This window comes from Rhagoletis pomonella, unplaced genomic scaffold, assembly GCF_013731165.1.
Source record: "Rhagoletis pomonella isolate Grant_MI unplaced genomic scaffold, Rhpom_1.0 Rhpom_scaffold_00003, whole genome shotgun sequence".
Lineage (NCBI taxonomy): Eukaryota > Metazoa > Arthropoda > Insecta > Diptera > Tephritidae > Rhagoletis > Rhagoletis pomonella.
In genome coordinates this window covers 90,579,559-90,601,668 of record NW_023458557.1, presented here as the reverse complement: position 1 = coordinate 90,601,668, position 22,110 = coordinate 90,579,559, and the positions used below count along the sequence as shown (strand labels likewise).

Here is a 22,110-nt window from a genome sequence, read left to right as displayed (position 1 = left end):
ACGTACTCTACAAGTTGGGTACACGGTAGACAAATGTTTCCTTTCGCCTAGAGTTAGTTTTCGATCACGAATTGTTGTCAACGCTTGTTGTAGGTGGCTTGTATAAAGGTGGCGCCATACGCGGACAGCTAACCCTTTCACCTATTTTCTGCGTCATAAAATAGTTTTTCGCACTAGGGATGAAAATTGAATTTTAAAATTTTACTTATTTGCTGAAAAAATGGTACCTAAAAGTAGATAAATATACCTAAAATATTGTATTTTTATGCGCCTACATTTTTGATAGCGGGTGGCAACCTTTCGCTTTGGTAGCATGTACTTCTGCACTCACAATCAACAATCTTTGCTATTAAATATATCCTTGAAAGAAATTCCTCGGAGCAGTTCCATCCAAAAGTTATTTGGTTACGTTCTAAATGTACCTAAAATGTACGATGTAATGTCATGGCCATTTTTAAACTTACCAAACTGTGATGAAATTCATTGTCAAAACTTTACCTCTCCGAAGAGCAAAAACTCTATTTAGCTTGCCAAATAGAGCGCAGAGTTTTCGATCTAGTTGCGATGGACTGTGTACAAGGCGAAAAAGTCTCGCTAAATAACTCTCACGAAAACTGGGTAGCTGAGTCTCTCGTAGAGCTCTATTGTGTGTTTACACATCTCTTGCAAGATTATTGTCTAAGTCTCGAGGTTTTTCTCTACCGTGTACACTTAGCTTAAAGCCGTGCGAAAGAAGCCGATGAACCATCCTAAATTTGTACTAACTCAGCGCCGTGAGACAAACTATGAAAGCTCAGCTTTTTGAGACAACTAACCTAACTCAGACGCGTAAATTTGTTGTGTTGTATGTTAAGCTATTAAGCTATTGAGTTAAGACAGTTTTCTGACATAGTAAGGATAGTTTGTCTGACAAATCTGAGATAGGATAGTATGTCTAACAACGCTGAGTCAGGTTAGCTTATCGAGTTAGGATAGTAATTCGCACGGATAGGATAGATTGAGGACTATCTCCCAGTTGAGATGAACTAGCCCAGGTGCATCGATAATAATTTTATATGGAAAATTGTGGCCACATCAAAAGAGTGACTTGCCGTAGACAGATAGTCATTTCCTAACCGCACTTGCTCGATAACTGCTATTTTTCTGTGCGCAACTGCTAAACAAAATCAAAACAAACAACTATTTAAGCGCTGTTTCAACTGACAGCATTAACATAGTCGAACTGATCAAAAATAAATCAATTATAAGAACAATAACGAAAACAAAAAGCGAAATTCTCAGTGATAGATGCATAATTTTTCCAGTGGCTATCCAATAATACCTTAATCAGCTGAGCAACAACATATTAAAATTATCAATAAAACAGAAACAACGAACATCAATAAAAGCAGAAGAAAGCCCAAACGCTTCAGAGAGGTAAACAAAAAGTCTGTACAAAAATAAAGCGATCAAATTATTCAAAACAAAAATAATTCAAAAAACACTAAAAATTAAAAATCAAATGCAGCAATAAACAAAACACACAAAAAATTAATGGAAGCAAAATCAATAGAAATACATATACATATATAGTAATAACAGCGAGTCAACAAGTCTCCGAGCGTGTGAGAGTCATCGGCGCGCGCTGCTAAGCACGTTCGTTAAAGTAGTAGCTAAAGCAACTATACCAGCCAATAGCACGCAACAGTCGAACAAGTCCGGCCGTGTCAAATAGTCACAAAACACGGCAAGCGCAAAGTGCTGATAAATCAATTCAAATTTAAAACAAATAAAATCGTGTAAATAGTGCGCCAGAATCCAATTGTCGTCGTCTAGGTGCAACAGCGTCAAAACGAACTGGATTGAACAAAGTATCGGTACAGTATTTAGGTCAGCTGCTCAGGCAGTCCAACTAAGGAATACTATAATCCTAGATATATATCGGAATTGGTTTTGGAATTGGCTTTTGGAGGTTGGAGATTTGCGATTGCGAAATCAACCAGTTGAAAGTATTTAGAGCACTTTGTTCCTTAACTAGTGCAAGCTACGCAACGCATACCAAGGAAACACTAACAACTTCGTCAGCCATAATGAAATTAATCAATCGAGCGCATGACTGACTCTTGACTCACAACTGCCTACAGCCAGACAGCCGCGCGCCTTCAACAGCTGATCTGATCAGTGGAAGAAAAGAAAAAAAAAAATAACAACAAACAAGAAAAACTCGCCAGCATATTACAAGAAATACCGCTATCAACACGCTTAGTGCCGCGCAAAAAATAGGAAATGTGAATGAGAAAACACTAAATAAAAAAAAAAAAACAAGAAAAAACATTTTGTGTAAACGCCAGTTATTTTAGTAGATTACATTTATTACAGTGGCTTAGTAAATGAAAAAATAAAAACGTGCCAAGTTACAAAATAAAGTAATAAACGAAGAGTGAGGTAACGCGAAAAAATTGCAAATATTTTAAAATAAAAACAAAGAAGAAAACAAAGTTTGCAGAGTTTGGAAAAAATAAAAATAAAAATTAGCTCAAAAATATTTATACCACTTAGACACTTACGCTTTTGCGAAGTGTGAAGTGATTTGCAATTGTAACAAGCTACGCTCAAATATTTTTTTTTTTTTTGTATTTCGTTAATTTACACTCATACCAAAAAAAAAAACAAAAAAAAGCTTTAATAAAGTAGTGTGATGATGTCGCCATCAAATAGCCTGCTGCAACGTTTGCTTGCCAAACAAAACAATAACAGCAACAACAACAACTACGTAACACAACATTTAACGTGGCTAACATATCTTACAATGCTGCTGATGCTCTTCGATATGCAGTTCAAGCGTGCGGAAGCGCTTAAAGTTACGGTAAGTTGCATGCCAGCAAAAAAAATGCAAATTCATTATTTACATAAATGAATGTTTAAAACTCCAACAAACCAGTTTTTTTTTTCATTTTATACAAGTCTTGGCCTATCAACAAAGGTTTTGAGTTTTTCAAGTTTCCAAGGCCTTTTCCAGGGAGCCCCATAAATAGTATTGAAATTACATCCTTGGTTATTTTGGAGATGAACAGTTCACCATACTTGATTCCAATAAATGAATGTTTGGCGCTGAAACGTTTCCTACGTTTTTGGCCCAGCTTCTCCACCAATTCGGGTTCTGATTATTGATGTTGTGACACAAGTGGAGATCCGAAGAAGCTTTTTGATGATAGAAGTACACTCGGAGGTTTGAACAACATTTTTTTATCTTGCTGGGGCCACAAATTGAACCATGGGTCTCCCGAGTGGCAGTAGCCAGATCTAAGCACTCGGCTATGGAGGCAAATGCTTTTGATCTAAACAAAAAACTTTTAACTTATTGTGCTTTGCTCTGTTCTTAATAAAAGCTATCTGTACTGTTAATAGCTTTATTGTAATTTTAGGCCATGACTTTATACAAACAAAGCATTTTCACTGCAAGAAAACTATGTAAATAAAACCGGTTTATCTTAATTTCAAAATTGGAAACCGATTTTCTTCAAATTGCAATTTTTCGAATAACTCGAAACCCCGGTTTGAAAAAAACCGAATAATCGAACACCCTAATATGTATGTATGTATGTACATTAGACTGTGCCAAATAAAACGTTTTTTTTTTCTTTCGGTCCCATATGAAAATTTCTTTATCGGCTACAAAAAAAGTTATAAATTGTCGCAAAATTATAGCCCTCTATCTTAGTTTTTAAGTTAGTGCTCGCAAAAATAAGAATTTTCAATGAAAAAAATAAGAGCCTTGTAGGGGGTAACAAAATGCATGTTTGAACCATCTGTGACTTACCGTTGATTTTTGGCAATTTTTTTCGTTGACAATCAGTCATTTCTTTCACACAAAGTATGTTCGACGAAGTTTTATTTGGAAAAAAAATTAGCGACACCTTCAACAAAAAAAAAATGCCAAAAATCAACGGTAGATCCTATCTACTTCAAACTTACACTTTGTTACAAATATAGGTTTTTGTTATTTTTTTTTTTTTAATTAATTGTTTATAAAAATAGACGCCGAAAAATTATTATTCATTCCAGGGAGCGGTAAGTGAAAAAATGAAGATAGAGAACTGAAATGATACCAATTTCCTTTTTTTTTTTTGTGACCGACAACGAAATATCATATGGGACCGAAAGAAAAAAATCCGTTTCATTTGACACATTCTAATGCACATTTTTGTGTACGTATACTTATGTTTATGTACGTATGTATGTACTACATATGCATCACACTATGGAAAGTGTTGTAACCAGCTGGCACTCGAAAATGCAGCAAAAAATAAAACGAAACAGCATTAAATTATCACATTTCCGTTTGATTATACAGCTGGGTAATTATTGGTTAGTTTTGAGGGGCTCGTCCAGACCTACATATATAGTACATATGATGTGCACGGTTGCCGTTTTGGTCCAAATGGACCAAATTTGGTAATTATTATTTTTTTTTCGTTTGGTCCATTGGTCCAATGCTTTTTCTAATGGTCCATTCCACAATGCTTTGGTTTGATTATTATCACCCTTTCACTTCATTCAATAGTTTTTAATTTTTTCTATTTAATTGATGAATTTTTGGCAACACCTACCTACTAAAAGTTTGAATAAGCCACAGAATTTCAACTATGGCATCGCTAATCAGCTGTCAAAGCACGCTTCAAAAAATTCCGCGGTTTCTTGCTAATTTCAATTTAATTTCAATTTAAATGTTCCTTTCAAATCATGTATTTATGCCGAATTTCCAATTGGAATTGAAATAACAAAAAAAGGTATGCCACTTAAAAAAATGCTATGTGGAAATTAACTTAATGATTATTTTTTTAATGTAATGACACGAATATTTGTTAATGCCCGACTTTGTCATTTGCCATTTAATGCCTAGTGGAAATCCAGCATTAGTTTTAAAAACTAGTAAGTACATGTGTATACCTGAAAGTGTGTTCTTTATTTCTTCTTCTTGGATTCATAAAATACTATAAATAAATAAAAACAGTGAAATATTCTCGTTTCACATAAATATAAGAATTACTTCATTATTTTCAAGTTCATGCGATACAGACATACCTATGTACATACATATGTACATTTAAAAAAAATTATGCAGTGGTTTTCAAGACATTCGGAGTATTCATATTACGTGATAAAATTCCATACAAATTTATAATTTTATCGCGGTTATCGGCAGCTTGTGATGTTAGATGAGTTCCCCTATTGAGGAAGTCCCAAATTTTTTCTTTCGTTTTAAATTTCGACGATTAAAATACAACACTGTACAACTCCAAAAAGAAGTACCAAGTTTATAGCGGTTAAAAAACAATATACCAGTATAGCCGCTTAGTGGGACCGGAAACGCTATTTTACTCGTATTTATGCAAAGTGGGGAGCATGTTGAACTATTGATATAACTTTAACAAAAAAAGGTGTGGCTATTTTGCATGCAGATATTCTCGTTGTTGATTTCATGCCCAATAGACCCTACGATTAGCAGCACGTGCATTTAGTTTATTAAATTTAAATTCAATGCGGTTATTTCAGCAGGTTGTCTGCATGTTGAAAAGAAAAACAACCGGCTGTGAGGCACTGAGAAGACAACATTTTTCGGTAGAAAGGAAAAGGCCATTATTGATGTAGAATGCACTTAAAGCGAGTAGAATCGGTTTTGAGGGCGGTCAAAGTTTTCTCCCATTCTTTTGAGAAATCGGCATATAAATCCATGAATTTCTTACATTTTGGACAAAGGATGTGTTCAGCAGTATGTTAAATACGATGCGGAATATATTTTTAGAATAATTTAACCCTCTAACTCCTCAATGGATAGACGTTTTTTGTTCCTTTTGCGGTAGATGGAAACAAATTCGAATAAAATAGGGATGTAGCAGGTTTAAAGGTACGACAAAAATATTTTGTCACGAATTTCTACAAAACTTCTAGAATACACCAAGTTGGTACTAAAATGCCACACAAAACTGATTTGACAATGTAAAAGGCAATTAAATTAAATGAAGAAAAATAAAAGCCAATTGCTCAGAAGGTTATAGCGAGCGGTCGTCATTTGTTTCATACACACACAAGCCAAGAGCAGCTACCGCATATACATACATATGTAGTATATTCCTCCGATTTAGTCCCCACCGAATTTTTGCTGATTTCAAACTTGGACACTGGAGACATCGTGGGCCTTCTTGCCCAGCCTTTTATCCTCGTCTTTGACCCATTTTAACGTTTCACCAAACAACCGCACGACTTGTTCGCACGCACACAGTGACATCAATTGCACGCACACTACGAAAATTCTCTGTCGAAGCTGCCCACCTCTGCTCTAAACCTATTGTGAATTACTGCTAATTATAAAGTTTATATTTTGGCAGCGCCATGGTAACAGCCGAGGGGCTATCAACGTTTGGGTAACTACATATGTATGTAGTGGCCTTATTTTATTTAATACGACCTCCATAGCAGGTTTTATGGACACGTGAAATGCATTTTATAACTGGCGACAGCTCCGTCCTATGAATGGCCGAAGCAACTCTTCCCTAAAAAAGTACATAAAAAGGTAAAAACAAATCATTGTTGCTAAAATAAAGTTGGCAGAAAATCATTTATCACCTAAAAGTACATTTCGTAAATTGCAACTTCAAAATTTCGTGATGAAACAATTACAGGTAAATTGTAAATTGTTGTTGGTTAAAAAAAATATGAAATTGTTTAACACAAAGGCTCGAATGGTTTCACTTTCTCTTCCAAATCTTAAGTTAATGAAAAGAGCTTAAAGGTTTAAACGTATACTTACAAAAATATATATGTAACTAACTGCATTATATGTAGATGCACAGGTGCCAATTGATCTAAATACGCATTACCTTGGGCATGTACATTAGAGTGGTCCAAAAAAATTAATTTGGAATTTTAATGCCGGCGCCCCCTAGGATTGTTCTATATCGAAAAAAATATACCCTTATTTTTTATTTTGAAATCAAAAAATATTTAGGGGGTGCTCAAAGCACTCAAAGGTTTCCATGAATTTTATATGGAGAAATAACCATTTTTCGTAGAAATATTTTCAATCGGAAAACTGTGGTTCTCTTCAGGAGACTTCCAGTACTAATATCCAATTGTTTATTTAACTATTTTTTATGATTAAAGATTTTTCCATTGCATTTTCTAGGGGTTTTGGAGGACCTATAGAATATAGTTACTATGAAAAAATGGTTAAAGAGACAATTGCGTATTATTACTGGGAATCTCTTGAAGATAAGAAAAGTTTTCCGATCGAAAACTGTTGATTTTCAAGAATTCTACACTATTTCTACGAAAAGTTGTTTTTCCCCCATATAAAATACATGGAAAACTTTGAGCGCTTTGAGCACTCCCTATTTTTTTTTTCAAAATTAAAAAATAGGGTTATATTTTTATTTTCGATATAGAACAATCCTAGTGCCGGCATAAAAATTCCGACCTTATTTTTTTTTACACACATTTTTGGACCACTTTAATGTACATATGTACCACATTTTATATATTTTGCTTCTAAATGAAAACGGCTCTCTCATTTAGAAATATTTTCCAAATTTTTTTTCTAAAAACAGCATGCTAATATCTATTTTGAGAAATATTAATATAAATATTTACATCCTCCTAAGAGCTTTGTAAATATTTGAATATCGGAAATAAAGTAGTACATCTGTATGCATGCTGATTGCTGACGACATTTCACCAAAAATATTTATAATGCGATTTTATACAAAAACAAAATATTTGAGTTTGGGCAGCTTTAGCCAAAAAAATAATAAGAAATTTTTCTTCCCTTTTCTTTTTTGTGTCATAACCTTGCCTTGGTATTGATTTTCAATTTTATTCTTACGCAAATTAGGGAAATATTTATTGCGTGAACTCGTAGTCAAGAAGTGTAAAAACGCAAAGAGAATGACGTCAATTTCTTTATTTTATTTTTATTTATAATTTATATTTTAATTGAACGGCCTATCCTTCCCCTTTTTACTTATTTTATATATTTTTATGTTACGAGATATAAGGATTTATATGGAAGGACCTCGAAAAAATGTCACAAATTCACATATCTTTTGGAAATAAGGAATCACGGTTTTATGCATTTTTTTGATGACAACGTAAATTATGACTCTATTTAAGATGTAAGTATATGAAACCTAGAAATATCATTCAGATTTAGAGGATTTATTGGTCAAAAATAGTGAAAAATGAAAAACCGCGATTTTCCAACCCATTTATAGACCTCTAAAACAAAGCCGATTTGGATAAGGTATTTGTTTTTAAAACACAATAAAATCAGGTATTAAAACCCGCATGGCCCAAACAAAGTTAACAAACTCCTAGATTAAGAACCATTTTATAGTGCTGCTCGTCTCTCACCTCTTCCACTTCCATCAAGTCAAGATATGAAGACTTAAAGCCTGATTATGGCAACTTTACTTAACTTAACGGAACGTAGAACTTAGAGAATCAAAATGAAACAGATTTCGACGTGCAATTAAGTCTCGGCTGTTCAATTATAAGCAACACCCATTTAACAGAATTTTTAAGAGAGAGCCGTAAGTTACATTAAGTTGCCATAATCAGACCATAAGCCTTTCCCGACTTGTTTTGCTTCTATTGTGTTAGGGTTGTCCTTTAAGTTACTTAACCTCAGGGCATTTTTCCATGCGCTTTTCTGATTTGCAAAATGTAGGGTGAACCTTCTACGTCAGCCGTCTAATCCTACTTTAGTGTACTTGGGTTTTGTACTTCCAACATACGCAGAATGTCCTACGACTTCACCACGCACGGAATCCATAAATCCTTATCCTTCGGTATCACGGGAATCAGGCGCACGTTGTCTCCTTGTCTTTTTTTTTTTTTTTTTGAGATTTGAAACCAACCCATTTAGCAATTTGAGTGTTGCATTGCCACTGCATTTAACATGGTTTCTCCGGCTCTATTAATTTGATTAGCTGCGAAAGTCCAACTTGAACTATAGCCACCCTGATCCCTAATCGACTTACACGACCTCCACGACAGATTTAAGGTCATGCTCGCCAATATTATGTATGATTGGTTTGAACAGGAACAAGCTTTCTGGTGGAAGTGGAATAGGAACATTTTGTAATGCTCAAAAATAAACAACTAAAAGCCGTTTTCACCATCTCTGGTTAACACTAACTCCCCGGTTAAACATCGTTATCCACGTTCTGACTCCATGCATATAATAGGGAGTCGATAACGTCGATAACGATGTTTAACCTGTAGTTAGTGTTAACCAGACATTGAAAAACTGGCCTTAAGAGAGTGCCATGAGTGTAGGTTATCGAACTCAGATTGCAACAATACAGAGTCTATTGTCTGCATATAATAAATACTTTGACGACAGAAAGCAAGATCCAACAAAATTTATGCATGGGACAAATAAATGAGGACACCGAAGTAGCTACAAAAGGCGCGGAAAATATACAATGCCTGGGAAAATTTGAATGGAAACCTAATCGCGATAACTTGTTAATTAAAACTTTATGCGAAACTATAAACAACGCCTTCGAAAAGTCTTCTGTGTACGCAGCGTTTTTTTTTGGAAAAATAGAAAAAAATTTCAGTGTACTAAAAAAATAAGCTTTAGAAAATTACAAGTTAGCCAAAACAAAATTTGTTAGCTCTTCACTAACTAGTTCTTCGGACGTACATAACTACCTAATAAAACCGGTTATGCTACTCTGAAGAAAATATCATTAACTATACACTCTAAAGTTCATTAAAAATTTATAATAGCTTCATTTCGGTGTTTTCTTGTTAAAGCTGCAGTGCTATTTAATCTTTCAAGATTGTAGTCTCAAATAAAATAATTTCACCGATAAAGCGTCATTGCGAATAGAAATAGCCTGCAGGTGTTTTATACTAAGCAGAAAGTTGGGCCAACTTATCGCAGACTCGCTGCTAAATTTTCAAGCATATACGTAAATCATTTGCACTAAAACTCAAAACTTTTGCCAAAAATTCGTAAATTATTTGCTTCTTGATAAGATTCAACTCATAAAGCGCTAAACCAATTGAGATTAGGTCGAACATGAGAATGAAGCAAATCTAATGGACTTCGGCCAAAATCGAGTGATTCTCTTTAGGACAGTTAATTTTCAATTTGAGCTTCTATTTAAATAAATTTCAATTATTGCTCGCGTCCATTTTGGCGAACCGCATAAATGAATATTTTTATCAACTGTCTAATAAAAAAAGTCAGATTTTCTTTACTTCTGAATAGGATTTAATCGGCAGGTGGTAGGGACTGAGAACTGCTGGGTAAGTACTTTAACATAGTTCTTGAGGTCAATGTAGTATGAACCAAAAAAATGTTTTCCTCATGGCAAGAAGCTCGATATACCGAAGATAAAAATGAAAAATGTAAACCCCTAGTTTCGGCAAACAAAAAAATTTTCGATGCGGTCTAATGTACATATGTACATAAATATATACACTACTTAAAAGAAATATTAATTTTGTATGTATGTATTTATATGTGCTCACTCGCGTGCATTTATGGGTACTTCCATTCGCCAAACGGCCGACCCCTTCAATTCTCACAAGCGTTTTGGCACCTTTGCCATAATTTATCTACATTACTTGATGGCTCTCTCAGCGTGCTGTTTGGACTTTGGATCGAGAACACATACGGCTATCCCCTCCGATTTACCTTTGTATTTCCGCACATAGCGACAAATGGTGAGGCTTTTGAGTTTTGTTTTTGTTTTGTTTGGCGTCGATTTCACGCTTGCTATGCTTTTGATTAGTAATCGCCAATGTGAAATTGTTTTATGGCCCGCGCTTTTGTTGCGAAGAATGAGTGTTTTTTTTGTTTTTTTATACCCAACTTATATTGTACAGTTAATTGATTTCGCTATATTTTTAATGTAAGTAGTGTTTCATAACACCGTACGTATGTAGAATCGTTTTTTTATGAATGCATTCTAAGCCTATCATACCCAAGAATGATAGAATACAAGATTGCGCCAATGAGAGAGGATTTTTGAGAGTAATTTTTGCGTGACGTCATCTTGGTGCAATTGCGAGAGAGAAATGCCAAAACACATATAAAAATATGTAAACAATGCAGAAAAATGTGTTAATTTTAATATTACATTGCCCAATTTTGCAGGAATCGATAAATATACAAAGATTGATTAATTAGGAAGACGTACCAATAATTTTGGATATGTAGCCCTTTATATAATGACGATTTTTAACACATGAAAAAATGGATTTATTAACAGTGTTTGCAAAGTGTGCAGCAAAGTGAATTCTTGGACTTGCCATTTTAAAAGCCATGCAGAGTGCATATTTATATTTGTGGACGGTAGCCAACCACCATAAACTCCACAGCTGTTGACTCCAAAGCTTTTATTTGATGACTTTTGTACCATTGTACCGAGAGGATGCATGCTTTTTTGGAAGCAAATATTCTATGTCAGTAAAACATAATTTAAGTTGAACTTTTAAATGTATAATAATTTGGGCACTGCTTCGTATTAGGTACGTAACAGCGCGGTAAGATGCCGCTTGAATTAGCGCCTGGCGACCTTATCCACTGGTGCATTACCTCATACCAGCACTAAAAGAATCGGGTACTAACAAAAATGAGTAGGTAGTGAAGTTCATGTATCTATTTACTGTAGAAACTGCTTTTGTACGTATGTCATTGCCAGCAAACTACATTCACCATGGAAATATGCCTACTACAATTCACCAAGGAAAGGCCAACATAGTTCCGTGTAGAAGCTCATAGCTCACACACATAGCACAAAGCTCGATTTGGTGTTTAATGCATGTCCTCGCCGGCAGAACTGCTTCCATTTTTTCGGCAGGTTTGCGTCCGTAGGAAACGGAAAAAACTTATATAGCACGCTTTCCTTTTGTTTTCACTATTACACTTTGCCACTGCACACTTCATTTTGCTTTTTAATGTCTCAATAATTATTTAAAACCACGCACAAATATTAACGCACAAATATTAAAATTGTTATTTGGTTTTTTCGTATGCTCACATTCAACAATTGCACCAAGATGACGTCACGCACACAGCTCATTCTGTCAAAATCACAAAGAGCGGATTAGCGGTACCGCGATTGGCGCAATCTCTATTTCTCTCAATCGCGTATCATACCTACTTATAATATGTATATACATAATTTAGCTTTGGTTAACAGCTTTGTTGAAGTCGTAAACTAAATAAGTTTTTCATTGATTTCTTAATTTTTTTTCTTCATTCGCTTTAAATGCCATTCATATTTTATTACATTTATTGTAACGGTTGGCGGGTGAATTCGTACATTTGTATGTATGTATGTATAATAATGGTCGTGCATTTTTAATTCAATTGTGACGGTTCATCGATTTTTATTAAACTTTATTGAAGTCGAAAATGCAAAAACAAAACGAATAAATATTATACATAAATTAAATTAATAATTAAGTGATTCAAAATATTAAACTTATGCTTCAAAATATATACAAGTTTAAATGTATGTGTGATAAGATATTAGTGATGGACAAATTATATTTAGTTTTTTGAAAGAAACTCAATAGCAACATCTTTAGTTACATCTTCAAGTTGCAGTAGCCGAGTGATTAGAGGTGAATACTACCACTCGGTAGGACCAAAGTTCGATCCCTGGTCAAAGCAACCTCCAAGAAAAAATTATAGAAAAAACTTTTTCGTAACAGCGGCCTCCCCTCGGCAGGCATTTTCTATATGGTGGAGGCGTAAAACTGTAGGTCCCTCCCCTTTGTGTGACAACATCAAAATTCACCCCACAAATTGGAGGAGAAACTCGGCCAAAACTTAGCAAAAGTGTAAGCGCCAAAATAGTATTATTATTTTTAAATACCGGAGTACTGTGTAATTAAGTATTTTGTATACCGCTGAATACCGAGTACGATAGTGTTTAGATAAATACTTCAAGTATTCTAAATACTTTAAGTAAATCTTTTTAAGTTTTTACCTAGTATTTTCAAAGCACTTAAATAAAATGTTGGTGAAAGATCTCAAAAACAAATCCCGAAGTCTCCTTCTCCAAAGTAATGCCGATAAGTTCTGAAAACATCCTGAAAATACCGAAAATTTCGAGAGTGCCGGAAATCAAAAAATCTAAGGATCCTAAAAACGTACCGAAAATTTTTGAGGATATTTTGAAAAATCTCAAAGAATCTCGAAGAGTAATATATGAAGCATTACAATATCTCGGGAAATTCGGAAAGGGAAGCGCGCGCGCATAAGGCGGAAAAGTTTCTAAAAAATCTAGAGAAAATCTTGAAAAGCTTCGAAAAATCCCGTAAAGTCCAGAAAGATGTCAAAATGTCCAGAAAATTCCGAAATTCGGAAAATAGTGGCAACTAAAACATCGAAGAATCTCGAAAAGTCCCGAAAAATGCCGAGAAATCTTGTAAAACATGAAGCATCCCAATATCGGCGGAAAATTCGGATGAGAAGCGCGCAAAATGGCAAAAAAAAAACTTTGTTAAGTATCGTGGCAAAAAAAAAAAAAAATGGTGATAAGTAACATAACGTAGTACCCCGAAAAGTTTTGAAAAATGTGGAGAATGCTTTGAGACGGTTAGAAAAATTTCGAAATTTTTAGTAATATTCCTAAAGCAATACGCGAAAAACGCCGAAGAGAAGCGCGCAAAATTCCGAAAAACTTCTAAAAAATCCAAAGAAAAATTTAAAAAATTTCGAAAAATCCTGAAAAAATACCGCGAAGTACAGAAAAATATCAAAATATGCAGAAAGTTCCGAAAAATTTCAATAATATTTTGAACAGTTTATAAAATTTCGAAGTATTAATAAAAGAATACGCAAAAAATCCCGAAATATATCGAAAAATGAAGAAGACTGAAACATGATGCATCCCTATATCTCGAAAAATTCGGGAATAGAATTCGGGCAAAATCCCGAACGAATTCTAAAAAATTGAGAGGAAATCTTGAAAAGTTTCGAAATAATACAGAAAATTCCAGAAAGTTCTCAAAATGTCCAGTAAATTCAGAAATTACAAAAATTTGGAAAATAGTGGAAATTAAAACAACGAAAAATCCCGAAAAGTTCCGAAAACTTTAAAAAGTTTCACGAAATCCCGTAATGAGCCCGAAAAGTTGCTTAAAAACTAAGACGAAGATTCCCGAATAGTTAAAAAAAAATCCGAAAGAATATTGAGAAGTTTCGAAAAATGCCGAAATAATCCTGCAAAATGGCGAATGGTAAAATACGAGAGACACCGAAAAGTTCCTAATAATCTCGTAAATTAACAATCGAATAATTCCCAAAAGTTCCGAAAAATACCGATAGCATCTTAAAAAGTTTCGATAAATCTCGGAAAATAGCGAAAATTTAAATGCCTAGAAATCCGAAGTGCGGAAAAAATCTATTCAATCAACATATAGATTTAAAAGTAATCTCCGTATCTCAATCCCCGGTATATAACTCAGGTTGCCAAAGTTTCCAGCGCCCATGACCTTCGGTTTCCACTTCCGAAGTGCGGGACATACGCTCAATGCCACAGGGCTCCTGCTAGTGTTTCAGCTTCTGCCACTACAAAAGACACTATAAGGTAACACAAGTCACTCCTCGTGCCTCCATAAGACAATGACAAGGAATTTTTTTCTCTTTTTAACGTAAGCAGCTGCCGCGATGTTTTCATGCTCGATTCCGGCCAACAGAGCAGCAGAATTCTTCAGCTCGCAACTAACGAGTGTCACGCCCAATTTCAGTGCCCTTTTTTGCAAGCTCTCGTTGTCTGATATGTCGCGGTACCCATGCCGAATGAGGAATGGTCTAGGAAGCGAAATTGGTGGACACGCCTCCGTCAAACTTGTCCAACTTGCATCCGCCAGAGTAAAACCGACCAGGCAGTAGGTGCTGGAACGTCCTAGGTCTATTGCTTCCTGCTAGGGGTTTCTACTTTATGCACTTTGTCGAAGTTACTGAAGTGTGACCATAGTTATCCGCTCTCCAGCTGGATAATTTTCGTCATCTTATAGCAGCACCCGCTACACTTTTCATGCTCATAATATTTTTCCATGGATTGTTTGTTTGTTTCCTCTTATATCCTTTAAAACTTTTTGCACATTTGTCTAATTAAAAAAATTTTTACATCCCATTCTAAACTCCTTTTCATATTTTTTCCTTCACTTCTCTTTCAGGCCAAAATGATATCCAATCACAATTACCCAGTCGAAGAACACATAGTTCATACACCAGATGACTACATACTCACAGTTTATCGAATACCCGATTCGCCAAAGCTGCGTAGGACAGCGAATTCGACTGCTATTGCGCGCACCTCCAAACCGGTCGTCTTTCTTCAGCATGGTATTCTTTGCGCCTCGGACGATTGGATACTCAACGGTCCAGATACATCGCTGGCATATATGTTCGCCGATTCGGGTTATGATGTGTGGCTGGGCAATGCGCGTGGCAATACCTATTCACGCCAACACAAACACAAGCATCCGGATTCATCAGATTTTTGGAATTTCAGTTGGCATGAAATCGGTGTCTACGATTTGGCTTCAATGCTGGATTATGTGCTGGCTGAAACGAACGAAACTGCTGTGCATTTTGTTGCGCACTCACAAGGTACAACCACATTCTTCGTGCTCATGTCCACACTGCCTTGGTACAATGAGAAGGTGAAGACAGTGCATCTGCTGGCGCCTATCGCCTTTATGCGCAATCATTCATTTATGCTCTCCAAATTGGGTGGGCTCATTTTTGGTTATCCATCCTTCCTGAGTTGGGTGATAGGCGGTATGGAGCTGCTGCCAATTACCAGTGTACAGAAGCTTTTGTGTGAATACGTGTGTTCGGTGGAGTCTTCATTCCGATTTTTGTGTTCGGGGATTTTGGATTTCATCGGCGGCTGGGGGACGCGACATTTGAATCATGTAAGTAGAGAAATGGAAAAACTACCTAAGAAAAAGGCAGGCTTAGGCCGCTGGAAGAATGAATTTTTCATACATTTAAGTCAGAGATAAGAGATTTCAAAGACCAATAAATGGCGGCGGTCTACAGTGACAACAAGCTTATAAATTTAAAAGTTTTGGAATTTATTAAATTAATCTTGAACAGATAGTCCTTGGAAAGAGCTATCTTCTCTAAAGAAAGTGTGTATATTTTGCGAGGAATTTTTTGTGGTCAAACGCCTGAAGCGCCCACCCCTAGAGACCTATATAGCGATATCATCATTACATTAACTAAATAGATATATATATTTAACGATTCCCTCAGTCCACTCGGCGCGTTGCCAGAGTGAAAACATCTATTAATACAGCAAGTCCACATAGAAGAAAACGATATAAGGCCTCACAGTATCCGGAATACAAACTCTAAGCTACTTCGATTTAGGGGTATCAATGTTATTCTAATTGTTTTTTCATACTTTAAGCTCTTGAGTGGTGAGCAAAATCTCTTTTGTCCACTCTAAGTTTTGTTCTCTACTCCCATCGTCAACTTTTTAGGTGGATAGTACCAAGTCACAGTCGCATTCACTTCTCGTTATTTTGGTAGTTAGAGATGTGTTGGCTGCTGGCTTCTGGCCACAGCTCGACTGTGGATATTGGTAGTTCAAGTCCAGTTCGCTGCAACACATTGACTGCGTTAACGACAGATATCTTACAATGATACTATGCATTTTTTGCGGACAGTTACTCAGAAAGGTTAACATGGAGATATTGAAGTGGATAGGCCACTCTTTGCACAAAGAAGACGGCTCTATGATCTTGGTTTGGAATCTCCTAATCGGTGGTAGATGCCGTATGTTCCGCTTGTGATTAAAGGAAACGCTTGTATATTCTATTAAAACGTAGCTCGTTTGTACCGCAGTCTCTAGCGCAATGGCAATCCAATGAGTCGCAAATCAAGTAGCTGTCCCTGAAGGACTTCTTCTTCTTAGTTATAGAATTGCCTGTTTCGGTATAGTAAGTTGGCTAATGTGCGCCATTTGTGATGAACTCGGAGTTCGAGGCAGGGTATGCTCACCGGGCATACTGGCCTTCCTCAAAATAAAAGATTTAATTTTCTCTGGTCAGTTTCTTACTAGAAGGACGGCAGATGAACATATTTGTTTTTCTCTACTTGGCGGGCACCAAATATCATAATTGCTAGCGTAGAGTAGGAGTAAAACCTACCCGCAATCTTCGAAGTGAGGAATTATAACCTACCCGTCTCTTAATACCTGTGCGTAAAGAAGTAGGAGTAGGCCTGACTGAACTTAGAGGAGAAGGAGTAGTACCTTTCTGTGCGTTAATTGCTAGCATAGAGAGTACAACTTACCCTATGCGAATCAATAACACTAAGTAACAAAAAAAAAAAATTTCTCAGTCCTTGGGATGTAATTGTTATTTCCTAGTCGGTTATGCCTTAAAAGTATGGAAACCACCTAATATTCCTCGGAAACTTTGCTCAAAATCATACAGAACAGCACATATAAATCAAAACTAAATTTTATTAAAACTTCAGAAAACCAAAAACATAAAAGTAAATCAGAAGCGGGTGGTTTTTCGACATTTGCGTTTAAACTGCGAGTCACTTTCTCTAATCAATCCCCAAATGTAATCTCCCATCATGTTCTCATTGTATTGTCCTTGGTATCGCCGCTCAAATTCCATTATATCCTGATGGAAGCGCTCGCCTTGCTCCTCTGAATATGCTCCCATGTTCTCCTTGAATTTGTCAAGATGTGCATCCAGAATATGGAGTTTGAGAGACATCCTGCAGCCCATTTTGCCGTAGTTCTCCACCAGACTTTCGACCAGCTCCACGTAGTTTGCGGCTTTGTGATTGCCTAGGAATCCCTGTACCACTGACATAAAACTCATCCAAGCAGTTTTCTCAACACGAGTGAGCTTCTTGGGGAATTCCTCAGACTCGAAGATTTTCTTTATTTGTGGTCCAACGAAGATACCGGCTGTAACTTTCGCCTCAGAGAGCTTAGGGAACAAGTCTTGTAGGTACTTGAACGCTGAAGAAGATGGTCACAAAAGCAAAGTTATCTTGCGACAATAGCTGTTTTCTATACTTTTGGGACCTAACTGACTAGGAAATAACAATTACAACCCAGGGACAAAAACCTTGTTACATAGTGTAATCTAATTAGTCGAGTGACGAGGTTAGCATATTCTCGTTTCGAGATTTCTTAGATCACCGCTTGTAGGATGATAAAATTGTCTTTTGTGAGATTGACGAGACATCTATACGACTTATACGGCTTACCTAAAGCAATTGTTTGACCTTAAACTGCATCGATAATTATTAGCATATCGATAACGATGTAGATATCGGGTGTAATATATCGGAGAAAATAAATCTGTTAGCTCATTTCTTTTTAATAAATTCTGATTTAAAATATCGACTATTTAAAAAAAAAAATTGTTATGAATCCCACCTTCTTCACCAAATCCCTATTCCATACATGTCTAACATTTGATTTACAAACTTTTTTCCACCTGCTTTTTCTTTCCTTCAGACACTGCTGCCACACGTCTGTGAGACTCATCCCGCTGGTGCTTCGACCACGCAAATCATTCACTACCTCCAGCTGTACACTTCGGGTGATTTTCGCCAATACGATCATGGCATCGAATTGAATAAGAAATATTATCAACAAGAAACACCACCATCATACAATGTCCATCAGATCTCTAGTTGTGTACATATGTATTATAGCAACAACGATTACATGTCCGCCGTCGAAGATGTAGAATATTTGGCGACACTATTACCTTGCGCGGAGCTCTATCGCATACCCTATGAAGACTGGAACCACTATGACTTTTTGTGGTCGATAAATGTTAAAGAAGTGATAAACGATAGAATTATCGATAAAATTGCCAGGCATGAAATGGAAAATTTATGAGATTTATATAGTATATACATATGTATTTGTTTCCTGGGTTTCATGAAGCAAACACACGTAGTCAAATTATGTGGTATATTACTTTAAGTGACGAATGTAAATATTTTTATTATATTTTTAATTTTTTTTTTTTAATTTGCGTATAATTTTAGTATTATTTCACTATTTAAAGAAAGAAGAAAAACGAAAAGAACGAGAAAAGTTTTATATAAAAAATATATATGTACATATGCATATATATAATATATACATAATATATGTGTATGTATCTGTAATATGTAATATAAATAAATGTACCTTCAATATGCTGTGAGACCAAAAAAAAGATAACACAAAGCTAAATAAGCAAAGTAATGGCGTTTTTTATACGCAAATACTCAAAGGTTTGTGAATTTTTTCGCTTAAGAAATTAGACAATACTTTAACGTTTAGTCGATATGGCAAAGATAATGCTTCAAAGACCATATGTACATTAGAGTGTACCAGAAAAAAAGTTCGCGGTACACCCCTGAGTCTTCTAAAGTATTTCGGTTAGACAATTTCCAATGTTTTTTTCTTTTTTTTTTTGGGGTAAAAAGCGACCCCTAGGTGCAAAACAAAATTAAAAATCGAAATTGCCCTGCAAAAATCTTTTAAACTCCAGACTTAAAGCGCAGTTAGTCAACGACGTAGCGTAAACGTAGGTTGACGTATAAAATTTACTGTTGATAGAGAGAGAGAGAAGCAATGGCAACGTCACCACCATAGTTCGTGTCTGCGTCAACCTACGTCTACGTTACGTCGTTGACTGTTTGCGCTTTTACGGCGAACTTTATTTTGTTGGCTTATAAATGGTACGGCCTAATGTACATACATACATATATATGTATGTACGTATACATGTGAGAATTTTATGTACTTGCTGTAAATATGTAACTAAATATGACAACATTTAGCTATAAATGCCTATGCTGGCCACACAAAACGCTTTTTACGAGTAACTATTTAATAAAAATGTTAAAAACTAAAAAAAAAACATAGTTTAAACCCTGTTTAATTTACTGCCACGTCATCTATACATAAAATAAAAATGTAACAGGTCTGTACATTATAGCTCCCGTGTGTGGTGAAAGCCGAAAACGCTTTGTTGTTGCTGTACCACACGGGATTGGAGAGTAAGCCACGTATCAACGCCTTCGGAGGAGGGACAGAACTATATCCTCTAGATAAATGAGGAGGCGGAGGACCTACTTCACTCGGAGCACGGGAAAATGTCGTGGGGTATGGGTAGCGTCTATCTCAGACTCAAAAAGAGACATGCGAAAGACGACAATCACAACATGCTAGAAGTAGTGGAAGTCGAGAAGAACGTAGGTCTCGAAAGCTTGGCAAGCCTGAGTGTACCGGAGAAGGACAATATAGATGGTGACTCTATGGAGATGGAGGGAAGCGAGCAGCGACCAGATACTCAAGATATATACTTAGTTACATCATTCACAGTAAGCGTAGCTAATAGCAGCAAGGCTCCCACATACGTTCTTGATTTAACTTTATGTTCGGAGCCTGGCGTAGAGCTGACAGCATGGCGGGTATTTCACAGGCCCTCCTGCTCAGATCACGCATATGGGCTTAACTATTTCTGCTAAAAACTACTAAACGACGATTTTGAGAAGGCGTGGAAGGAAGGCAAAGCGCCTTTGGTGGAGCCCTGAACTTAGTGTTCCTAAAAAACGGGTGAAGGAAACTTTTAGGCTAGCCAAGTGTGCTGACTCCAACGAGTGTTGGGATGAGTACAGGGATCTTCTTAAAAAGATCTAGAGGAAATCCACACGCAGTGAAAAATAAACTGATGGAGGAATGTCTGTAGTGGAATTGAAAGCTCCAGCAAGACAGCAAGGCTAAAGAAGGTCCTGTCCAAGGGTTGTGTAACCCAGGGACTCATCAAAAAGTGCGAGGGCGAGTGGACTCAATGTGGCGAGGAATCTCTTATTTTATTACTACAAACTCACTTATCTGTAGTCAAAGATCCAGGCGGCCCACCTGACGCTGTAGTATCCATTGCAGGAGAGGGTAGCCTTGCAAGGGAACTGGTGACTCCGTCTAGACTGGAGTGGGCCTTGAGCTCATTTTCGCAGTATAATTCGTCGGGTTTGGACGGCATCTTTCCTGCGAAGTTGTGTTAGGCGAATAGAAGTGGCTCTGGAAAACAAGGAATTCGTATTAGCATTCAACAATGTCTCAACGCAAGCTATTTTTGACGGAATGACGACAATTGGGGTTCATCCCATAATTTCGAACTAGATAAGCAGTATGTTGAGCTACAGAAGTGTTTCGGCGCAGTGGGGTAGGCATGAGACCACCAAACCGATTATCAGGGGTTTACCGCACGGGGCGTATTATTTATCGCTAATACTTTGGCCGCTGGGGGTCAACAGGATACTGAACAAAATGAAGGGAGGACTTGTCATAGTAAGCGGAAAGTGTCTGTCCACAATCAGCTCACTTGTGAGCCAAGATATAACAGGTCTTGGACTCTTCAGCAGGTTCCGATCTGGTCCAAGCCTAAGTATGGATAGGATGACCCTTTAGGTGAAGCAAAGCATCAAGTACATTGGAATAATACTCGATAGCGTATATATCGTGGTGCCTCAATGTGGAGGAGAGTATGCATGCAAAAAGATGCTTGGCTGCCTTTGGAGCTTGTTGTCTTCTCTTTCTCACTGAATCTTCACGGCGATAGTCAGGCCGATACTGTTCCATGGGGTATTGGTTTAATTGAGAGCATTGGAGAAGAAAACATTTTTAAGAGTATATAAAGTGTATATAACGTATCAATGATCGGCATACAGGTAAAACTCTATATATACAGTCAGGCTGCAATAAAGGCGCTACTATTCCGCAGGGCCTGGGTTGAAGCCCTCGTCAAAGAAACATCGCAAAAAAAAAATATAGAAAAAACGTTTTTTTCTTAACAGTGGTCGCCTCTCGTCAGACAATGGCAAACCTCCGAGTATATTTCTTCCATGTAAAAACCTTCTCATAAAAATACAATCGCCGTTCGGAGTCGGCGTAAAACTAGACATTACCTGCTGGCATCGCATGCCTATAAAGTAGCTCTGACTAACGATAAGATCTGTAGAAGATGCAGAACGCAGGAGGAGACAGTGAAGCAGTGAATCCTCTGTGAGTGTCCTGCCCTTATCGGGCCATGGCTAAGTCACCTGTA

The 22,110-nt window shown here is 36.5% G+C and overlaps 1 protein-coding gene across 2 annotated transcripts; it reads left to right on the top strand.

Annotated features, from left to right (window-relative positions):
- The first annotated feature begins 2,463 nt into the window (after window positions 1-2,463).
- Window positions 2,464-19,068, top strand: LOC118735758 (lipase 3-like). Of its 2 annotated transcripts, none has more exons than XM_036465705.1 (3): window positions 2,464-2,845; window positions 15,193-15,936; window positions 18,516-19,068. In XM_036465705.1, exons 1-3 carry the CDS (start codon window positions 2,678-2,680, stop codon window positions 18,903-18,905), a joined length of 1,302 nt encoding a protein of 433 aa, XP_036321598.1. In that variant the 5' UTR covers window positions 2,464-2,677; the 3' UTR covers window positions 18,906-19,068. The 2 variants fall into 2 exon arrangements, with proteins under 2 accessions (XP_036321598.1, XP_036321599.1); XM_036465706.1 differs by lacking the exon at window positions 2,464-2,845 and adding an exon at window positions 8,039-8,150.
- Window positions 19,069-22,110: the final 3,042 nt, after the last annotated feature.